The sequence below is a fragment of the Octopus bimaculoides genome, chromosome 6 (genome assembly GCF_001194135.2).
Source record: "Octopus bimaculoides isolate UCB-OBI-ISO-001 chromosome 6, ASM119413v2, whole genome shotgun sequence".
Taxonomy (NCBI): Eukaryota; Metazoa; Mollusca; class Cephalopoda; order Octopoda; family Octopodidae; genus Octopus; species Octopus bimaculoides.
In genome coordinates, this window is record NC_068986.1 from 68,062,163 (window position 1) to 68,072,862 (window position 10,700).

The following is a 10,700-nucleotide window of genomic DNA, read 5'->3' on the forward strand; positions in this document are numbered from 1 at the left end:
ACGTTTTAAGGAGAAAAAACCGACAAAGAATAGTTTGTTGTTATGCAGAAAAAGAAGTAAAGCTCGTAAGATTGAGTGAAGATCTACAGCACTTTAAAAATAGGGTGTGTAATGTGGTGCGAAAAGTGTAACGAAAACATCCTAGGTGGCAATGATGAAATAGTGAAACAAACAACTTCCTTTATAAATACTTTTATTCTTTTATTCTTTTACCTGTTTCAATCATTTGACAGCGACTATGCTGGCTCACCACTTTAAAGGGTGTTATTCTTTGTAAGCCTAGTACTTATTCTATCGGTCGCTTTTGTCGAACCGCTAGGTTACGGGGACATAAAGACATCAACATCGGTTATCAAGCGATGGCGTGGGGACATACACAGACGGGCTTCTACCAAATCCACTGGTCGGTCCAAGGCTATAGTAGAAAACACTTTCCTAAGGTACCACGCAGTGGGACTGAACCTGGAACCATGTGGCTGAGAAGCAAGCTTCTTACCACAAAGCCACACCTTATTTATTTGTTTGTTTGTTTTCGTTTATTTGTTTTATTTACTTGTTTATTTATTTATTTATTTATTTGCATTCATGTAGCTGCTCTGAGCAGTTTTATACCGTATTTTGCTATTGTTATCTATAATATATATTGGAGATCACTGAAGTCTAAAACACGAAAGAAATGGTTTGTTTTTAGGAAAGTACCTTCGGAATTTGTTTTAGTTTTAATGTGGATATCAATAATATAGTTTATTTCCAGTAAGTGGCAGAGACGTGACAACTTGACATCATTCGTAGCTGCCCCGAGGGTACAACATACACACAGTATAATGGGGTAAACGTCAATATTAATTATATTGATTTTTCACATTGGTATAAGATAGTTACACAAATGAGGGGAAATTGAAATTCTTTCTTTTATTTTATTGTGTTACTATTTCAGTCATTAGACTGCGGCAATGCTAGGACCAATTTGCTTTTCTAGTCGAATGAATTGACCCCAGTACTTGATTTTTAAAAACTTGGTTCTTATTCTATCGTTCTCTTTTGCAGAACTGCTAAGTTACAGGAACACACCAACACCGATTGTCAAGCGATGGTAGGAGACAACCACACGCGCGCGCACACAAACACATATAAATTGCAAGACATTTTATTTCTATTTTCTTTGACAATTCCTTAGACTTTTAGTTGAAGACAGTTGACATGCAATACTTTTCTATGCTGCCTGTTATGACGCAAAAAATATCATATTAAGTGTACTTTGTAGTTTATTATTGTAGTTTTATGTGCTGTGAATGAGGCGACCAGGCTGAGTTGACATAATTTAAATTTAATTTATTATTTCTACATCATTTTGTTTTTAGTTGTTTCAGTTATTAGACTACGTCTATGCTGGGGCACCGCCTTGAAGAATTTTTGTCGAATGAATCGACCCCAGTAATTTTTTTCTTTTTAAGCGTGGTACTTACTCTATCGAACTCTTGCCGAACCACTAGGTTACGGGGATGCAAACACAGCAACACCGGTTATCAAGCGGCGGTGGGGGACAAACACAAACACCCACACCCACGCACGCACGCACACACACACACACACACACACACACACACACATATACTTTAAGTCCGTTGCTTTGGTGCCATTACTAGGTGAATTACGTAGAATCGAAGTACCTGATATGTGGTAGGAGATGTGAGTATGCTGTCATCTGCGTATGACACATGTATACGTATGTAAGAGAGATGAGGAATGTCATACAAGTACATATTAGAAACAGTAGATGAGAGACTAGCCTACGTGATGCAGTATTCCGGAAATACTAAATTCTGAATATACTATTTTTGTACTATACAGGCTTGGCGAATATAGAGGTAGTTTACCAGTCAGTGTTCGGTTTATACAGGTCGTCCACAAAGTCTGGGTACATGGAGTAAACAATATCATAGCATAAACAATTAAATATAAGAAATAATAATTTCTTAAAGTATGTGTTAATCCCATGTGGGTACATGGAGTAAATAAAATTATAGCATAAACAATTAAGTATAAGTAATGTTAATTTCTTAAAGTATGTGTAAATCCCATGTACCCAGACTTTGTGGATACCCTGTATTTTAAGGAGGTGCATTTAGAATATAAGTGGATAATAGGGACGGAAATGAAAGCTTTTGCTAGTGTTGATAAAAGGCGATTGTATTTTTGCTACCGTTCTTGAAGCCATGGTATATTTTTTGTGAAAGGTGCGAAAATAGTATGGTGATGGTTGAATGTAATGGTCTAAATTAACTTTTGCTGTTGAAAAGGGAAAGGTAACATGCGCAGACTGGTATCGCTATAGCAACCAGTCTGCGCATGTCACCTTCCTCCTGTCTCTCCTATCTCCTTCCCCCAACACATCTGAGTAACTACTTTTTCTACTGCAACTTTGTTTTGTTTTCTTTTCTTTTGTAGTTTACTTTGTACCTTCTCGTATGTTCCGGCTTTACACAACAACCTTCTTTAAAGTTATACCACACAACACATCACTAAAACTAGGTCATTTTATTCACAAGATTTGGGGGGGGGGATAGGACAAATGTGAAGTTCTGGCATAAGTAGTTCCATACAGGAATTGAAAGTGAGTCACGGGTTAAATAATCGAAATTCCTCGGTGCAGTACATCACTTACCACCGCCTTTAGATAAAGGGAAGGGCATATTGGATTCTGTGGTCTGAGATGGACTATGCTTGAAAAACGTGATGGCCATGGCTTGAATGTTTTTGACAACAGGTCTGCCCGTCCAGAGTAGACCTCGTGCTGAAGAAAAACGACCTCAACCACCACCAAAGTAGTAGTAGTAGTAGTAGTAGTAGTAGTAGTAGTAGTAGTAGTAGTAGTAGTAGTAGTAGTAGATCGTTTCTGTTCGGTTACCAGCGGCTGCCAATATAAATTTTCTGTTCGAATTGATTTCATATTCAATGTAACGATACACTTTTATAGGTTAATTAATGACGTAAAAGTAATTTTCGCAATAAATCAATAAATAAAGAGTTATTAGTAATTAAAGTTTGAAAATTTTGGTAATTTTAGCCAATCGTAAGCCACAGACATATTCATGTCTGTTTCGATAGTAACAAGCGGACACATGAGAACAATTTTGCCTGTTGCTATAGTAACAGTTTGTAGCGTACACTCGACTGAAATTCCTCCCCCTTTATTATATATACGTACATACGACCGTAGCAGATAACAGTTAGTCTTTGGCCGCTATTTGGACCTCGTTGTGTCCACTACTCTGATTGGTTGGTATTAACGCAATTTGTCTCTTACTCTGTCGCGCCAATATGCAGCGTATAACCAATCGGATCCTCTAAATAAGATCACGTGAGACAGCCTTTTCTCAACCCCGTTGAGCCTCCTGTTTGTTACTTATAAACCCCAGCTACTCCTCGTCTCGAGGTCTTTGGTTCCAGACCTTTTAAGGTCTAGCCACTGTCCACACAAGTCACAGCCAATTCCAGCGACTACGCCGGACAACACCCGTCCAACAGCATTACGTCAATCTCCTTCTTTGTCACCACCATCATCTTCTTAACGATGTCAACATCATCTCTCTACGTGCACAGCTCAACCAGCAACTACACAGGTTTCAACATAGCACTGTTCATGAATTACTTCACCATGGTTAGCACCATGGTTAAATATATACAAAAACACACACATACATATATGTATATGTATATATAGAAGGACTAATTTGTGATTTCAAAAGGATTATATTTTCCTCATGAGGGAAAAACTCGGATCTTGTGAATCTTGTGAATTTTCCGAAGTCCACTACCCCACCCCACCTCCGTTGCTTTCCGCGCATTTTGTGTTTCATATTCGTTTCCTACGAGAGTGTGAAGTAGAAAGATATCGGTTTTCCTCAAAGTTACGACGGAAAAACGTCGGATCTTGTGAATTTTCCGATGTTCTCTCCCCATCCCCTCGGAAAAGATTTTTTCCCACAAATTTCTTTATAATCGTAATCTATACCGTTTGAAAGGTATTTATATAAAATTTCATTTAAAAAACCCCATTTTCCTAAAAGTCATGATGGTAAAACATCGGAATTTGTGAATTTTCCGAAGGCTTCTCCCCTCCACCTTGCTTTCCGAGCATTTTGTTTACATATTCGTTTCCTAAACCTTCTTTTACACCCGTTGCACTATTTTTTGTTTTCGATTTCGTTTCCGGTTAATAATGTCAACATTCAACCTCCTCTCAAACATTCTACTCGGTTGTGGCTTTCTCTCTTTGCCCCACTGGAATATATGCATAATTCCAGCCTTCAGAACGAAGTCGTTATTAGATGGTTTCACCACACTAGCCACCGACCATCTAAAGTTGGTGACTTGACATAGAACACGCGCCACGGTCCACCATCTATAAGACTTTGAAAAGTCTGCGAGGAAGCACGTGTTGACAGCAGTCTTTGAAAAGTTTTTTAACTGCAAGAAAGTACGTGTTGATTATTTGTGTCACTATGGCAGCAAACTCCAGTAACTTCGCTTCTATGATGGAAAAATTGAAAACAGAAGAGGATACTGTGTCGTACCTTCAAGAAAAGAGTGTTACACTCGAAAGAAAATTATATAAAAAGAGGCATGTTATATGTACAAAAATACGTGGTAGGAACATTTACTGGCGACATTAAACATATTTAAATTGTTTGTTTAATGTTTATTATTGAGCATTGAGGTGGTTGTGAGGTGTGCTAAAAATAACAGCTAAATATGATTTTTGGGATAAATCTTATAAATTAAAGTCTATTTGCCAACATCTCGCTCAGAGATTTAAAGCTAACTGTTTTTCTCTTTTAAGTTAACATAAGCATTTGTTTACATGAAAGAAAATTACCGGAGAACTTTCGTACTAAAAATAACAGCTAAATAAGATTTATTTACATGAGAGAAAATTACCGGAGACATAACATGTGTTGTTTACAAATATCAAGGTGTTGACGACAAAATGTGCAGTCACGCACAAAATGACAGCTTCGAAATTCTGTTTCCTGACTGGTTGAAAATGATCAAACTTTAAACCTCTATAACTTTTTAAAAACATTTTTCTGGAAAAAATGAAATAACTCCAGCTATTCAATTTGGGCAAGTGTATTATTGTGCCAAAATTTAAAAATTTCGGTAAACTTTCATTTGTGGAGCCGCTGGCAACCAATCCGAAAAGATCCGTAGTAATAGTAGTAGTAGTAGTAGTAGTAGTAGTAGTAGTAGTAGTAGTAGTAGTAGTAGTAGTGGTGGTGGTGGAGGGGGAGCAGTTGATTCACTTCCTGCGCTCGCGACACTTCATGAGCCAAGAGGATGTGGAAGCTTAAGTGAAGGAGTATTTCACCTCGAAGGACAAGAACTGGTATCAGCGTGGGATCAAAGAAATGGCTTCAGACGGTGCAACACAATAGTCACTACTTTGATTGCTAAACTGCTTTGTTGTTATTTGACAAATAAAGTAAATAAGTTACCAAAATATTGCTAAACTTTTGACTCCATATAATATCATCCTAAGTGTCCTTTTTTCAAGGCGTGCGAGTTAAGGATAATATAGCTGGTATTTCTAGCGAGTTGAGTGACCACGTAAGCTCTCTCGTTTATGTTATCGACGTTAACATTGATGTTTGCCTGAGAAAGCAAGGTCGGGCTGCGTAATTAAAAGAATTCAACTGACATCTATTTGTTCATCAGTTAAGGGTGAAGAGTACGTTGACTCAATTAACACTCAATAATCGTCTCACTAACTACAGTCTAGTTCGGTGCTGCTATGTTACATTGTACTGTGCCGTGCATTGCATGACATGGAAGAATATTCTTCGGCACATTGTCAATAGTGTAATGAGTGGTGGAATAAGAAAGGAAACAAGAATGCGGAGGGATTAACTGTGGAGCAGTTAATCATAGTTTGTGAGTAACTTGAAAGATGAAATTAGAATTAAACAGGTACAGTGATAAGTAAGAGGATGAGGGTGCTGTTGATGATGCTTTTGATGGTGAATCAGAACACTCACGTCATGAATCTATAATGTTAGGCAAATTAGTTATAACGAAATATAGCAGAGTGTAATGGAATGTAACGGAAATTTAAAATGGGATTAACAACGGAAATGTAACAGAAATATAGTGTTAATATAAACAGGGGCATTAGTTACAACACATGTGCATGTTTAAACTATTACTACAGCTATGGTGAATAAAATGGTATTAAATAGCAAAGGAATGGAAAAATTTAAGTATGTTGCTGTCATTGTTTAATGCCTGGTAGACCGGTTGACATGCAGTTTACTGTTGTAAAATAAGGAAAAAGAAATTATCCTTAATATGTAAAAGCATATTGCGTTAGAAACAGAAAGAAATCCTTTTTATCAAATATGATATACTCTACCCTTCCGATGTATTTGAGTATAAAAATCTTTAAATTTGCAGTATACTAGTGCTTTCCGTGGAAAACAATCTATTCAGGATTAATATTGGGTGTAAGGATTTGATATTTTTTGCAACACAAGCTACTAATGAGGATGGAGCTGCAAGAGAATATTTTAGTGTACATTCAAAACTAAACAGTGTTACTTAATAGCAAAAGCTCGCAATCGATTAGAAATTGTCTTTACTAACAATGGACTGTGATATTCTGATATAGAAAATCTTGCAAAACACTGTCACCCATGAAGATCCCACTGAAAAAATACAGTAACAAGTATTATAATATTCTTTTTTTTTGGGTTTTTTTTTTTTTGGTTAAAACATTTATCTTTATATTCAACAAATAATAATCTTTTAGAATTATTAATTTTCTGAGAGTCAATAAAAGTTATTTTTTCTTTGCTATGCATGTTATATCAGGAAAATAATGCATTATTATAAGAGGTTGTTTTATTGAACCAACAAAATATTTTTGTTTTTGTGAAATAGAGCTAATTGAGAGTAAATGTGCAATTAATAGACACTGATATTTTTATGGAGTTTATGTTAATGGTAGAACACAGAACGCCACTGTAAAAATACTTTTTAATGGTCCAATGAATGTGATAGCATTGTAAAAATATTTTTTAATTGGTCCAATGAATGTGATATGTACTGTTACATATCACAAAGAAAATAGATCATTTCTGCTGCTATCAGTATTAGAACCAACCGTTAAGGCAGCGAGCTGGCAGAATCGTTAGCACACCGGGTAAAATGCTAAGCGGTATTTCGTCCGTCTTCGTGTTCTGAGTTCAAACTCCGCCGAGGTCGACTTTGCCTTTCCTCCTTTCGGGGTCGATATAATAAGTATCAGTTGAACAATGGGCTCGATGTAATTGACTTAAATCCTACTCCAAAATAGCTGGACTTGTTCCAAAAATCTGAGACCAATTTTAGAGTCAACCATTGTTGAAAAGAATTCAGTCATCTACATTTCAATTATTATCGTTGATTAAACCTGGACTGATAAGGAACACATTAGTTCATTTCGTATATCAGGGTTGAGATATGTTGCATTTTGATCATTCAGTAATAAATGTTGCTCCAGCAATGTATCTTTTTTGGCAAACACTCTTATGACTTTCAAGACATTGTTTTCGCTTGTATCTGGAGCACCTAAACCTTGATATTTGTGATGACCACGAAATATCAATCCCTGGTTTCCCCATCAAATCGAGAACTGCGTCTACATTATGAGCTGCAGTTCTCAGTTTGTGAGGGCAAAGTGATTCTACTTATTAATGAGTTAGAATCAAGGCCGGCAAAGACATTTCTGTCATTAAAGACTGTTGTGTGTGTGAGAGAGAGAGAGAGAGATATGTAGAGAGAGAGAGAGAGATATGTAGAGAGAGAGAGAGAGATATGTAGAGAGAGAGAGAGAGATATGTAGAGAGAGATAAAGAGAAAGAGAGAGAGAGAGAGAAGAGAAGATATTTTGTAGGTGTTTTAAAATAAATCTGCGGCAAACCAGCATCCTATCCTTGAGAAACTCGTTTTTCTTATTTTATTGTCTGAACACTATAAAACTATAGTTGACTATTTTTTGAAAGAATTATCGTGATTGATTAGAAAATATTCAGTTAGAAGTTGCATTGATAAGTAATATACATAACGATTTCATTACAATTATACCACCAGTATCGTAGACAACGTAATATTGTTTATGTTTACGCATTTCGGATTCCATCCCTTGACTATGTTGTTAAAAACTTCGTTCTACAACCACGTGCTTCTGTGTTCGATCCACACAACATTTTGGGCAAGATTCTTCTACTGTAGACGGCTGTCCAGTATTTTGTAAGTAGAAGCTCGTTGTTGGAAACTGTGCAGAAAACCATCGTTTATGCATAACTGTATGTGTCAGTGATTGTGTTTATTTTATTTGACACAAAACTACCAGATAAATTCGGTGTTGTGTCAAAGAAATCGACCCCAAGACTTATTCGCTGTAAGCCTATACTTATTCTATCGGTCTCTTTTGCCGAACCGCTAAATTTCGGGAACATAAGCACACCAGCATCGGTTGTCAAGTAATGGCAGGGGGAAAACACAGACACACGCACACGCACACGCACACATAAATATACATACATACATATATACACGACGGGCTTCTAGTTTTTGTCTACGAAATCTACTCACAAGGATCTGGTCGACCCGAGGCTATAATACGAGACACTTGTTCAAGGTGTCGCGCATTGGGATGGAACCCGGAACCGTGTGGTTGGGAAGCAAGCTTCTTACCACACAGCCATGCCTGCGCCTATTGATAAAACTGAAATTAGTCCTAAGGTCTATATGATCGACATAGACATTTAAAGGCATGGCCATGATTCGGTGATAGAAACCAGTAAAAGAATAAAAGGAGAATGAGGAAAGACAAAAAGTCTAGATGCTCTGAAGGAATCAATACCAGAAACTAGGTACAGGCGTGGCTGTCTGGTAAGAAGCTTGCTTCCCAACCACATGATTCCAGATTCAGTCCCACTGCGTGGCACCTTGGGCAAGTATTCCCTACTATAGGCTCGGACCGACCAAAGCATTGTGAGTGGATTTAGTAGAAACTGAAAGAAGCCAGTCGTATATATATGTATATCGTGTGCAGATAATTCGCCGACAGACAATCCGCCGGTAGGACAATTGGTTAATTGGACAAAAAGTCGACATGCGGAAGTATCGATCACGGAGTTCATCAAAACGGAACGAGGAGGCAGAAAGCTTCTATACAAAGGGTACGCCTATATTATTGATAGAACCAGAAAAGAAAAGACGTATTGGAGATGCACAAATCGTAAACTGTGCAGTGCTAGACAGACAACGATTGATGATGAAATTAGCAAAACTCCTTCTGAACACGTACATCCACCTACGCCAATTGAAAATCACCCTGTAAAAGTTATGGAAGAAATAAAGCTTCGTGCTGGACGAGCTGAACAATTGCCGAGCTCTATAGTTGAAACCGTAGCTTCCGATATCCCCTTGAGCGTTGCTGGATGTTTACTGAAAATGGGATCTCTTAAACGTGCAGTGCGACGGAGAAGACCAGTTATTAACAAGGATGAATTGTATAAAACGCCAAGAGGTGATAATCTTTTACTATATAGAAATGATGAAGTTTCTATATTTGGTACTGTGAAAAATTTAGAAATGTTATCCAAGAAAAGTGAATGCTTTTGTGACGGAACATTTAACTGCGCTCCTTTAGGCAAGCAGTTATACCCGATCCATGCATAAATTTGTGAAAGTAAAACAGTGCTTCTACTTTATTGCATAACAAACAGTAAATCTAAAGTAAATTTATGATTTGGTTTAAATTTATCAAAGAAGAAAGGAATTTGAGTGTGAAATCAATTACAGTTGACTTTGAGAAAGCAGCTATAAACAGCATTAAAAAATTATTTCCTCGCGTCTCTGTGTTTGGTTGTTTTTTCCACTTTGGACAGTGTTTATGGAGCAAGATACATGCTACAGGTTTACAAACGTGGTACACCGAAGGAGAAAATGCATTTATTATAAAACAGCTGCAAGCGTTAGCTTTCGTACCACCTAATGACGTAACTACTTTGTTTGAACAATTACTTCATTCTTTAAGTGCTCAAACTGATGAAATTTTGGAGGAATTCCTAACTTATTTTGAATGTACTTGGGTAGGAATCATGCAACGTGGTAGACCTCGACGACCACTATACGACATTTCTTTACAGTCGTGCTACAACAGAGTTCTCAATGATCTTCCGAAAACCAACAACACTCTGGAAGAGTGGCACCGAGCCTTCAGTAGAAGAGTTAACTTCCATCACCCTAACTTATCCAAATTAATTGAGAAACTTGGGGTAGAACAGTCACACCGAAATGGTAATAGAACAGGCCATATCAGGAGTTGAAGTGGCAAGGAAAAGCAAAAAGTACAATCGCCTTAAGGAAAGACTTAAAACCATTGTTCTTAATTACGACGATGAAGGTGGGTTGAAATTTTTTAGGGCATATGCCCATAATTGTATGTGATATCTTTATTTCTATTTCTAAGACTAACAAAACATTTTGTACTTTTTTCATATGCCGACCTAACGTACGTAATATCTTTTTATAAATAAATCGTTTCTGTTTGAAAATCTAATAAAACTTTTTCGTAAATTTTACTTTGCTTTTAAAAAAGTCGACACATTATCCTTCCGGTAAATTGTCCAATCGGTCAATTGTTTTTTCTG

At 37.0% G+C, this 10,700-nt stretch overlaps 1 protein-coding gene across 1 annotated transcript; it reads left to right on the top strand.

Moving 5' to 3' along the window:
- Positions 1 to 9,791: 9,791 nt before the first annotated feature.
- Positions 9,792 to 10,376, top strand: LOC106874491 (uncharacterized). Its single transcript, XM_014922235.1, has one exon. The coding sequence runs from the start codon at positions 9,792 to 9,794 to the stop codon at positions 10,374 to 10,376; it is 585 nt and encodes a 194-aa protein (XP_014777721.1).
- Positions 10,377 to 10,700: the final 324 nt, after the last annotated feature.

Bases quoted from the DNA above. Each gene is read 5' to 3' on its own strand.
- LOC106874491 (XM_014922235.1), top strand. From the start codon at position 9,792: ATGATTTGGTTTAAATTTATCAAAGAAGAAAGGAATTTGAGTGTGAAA.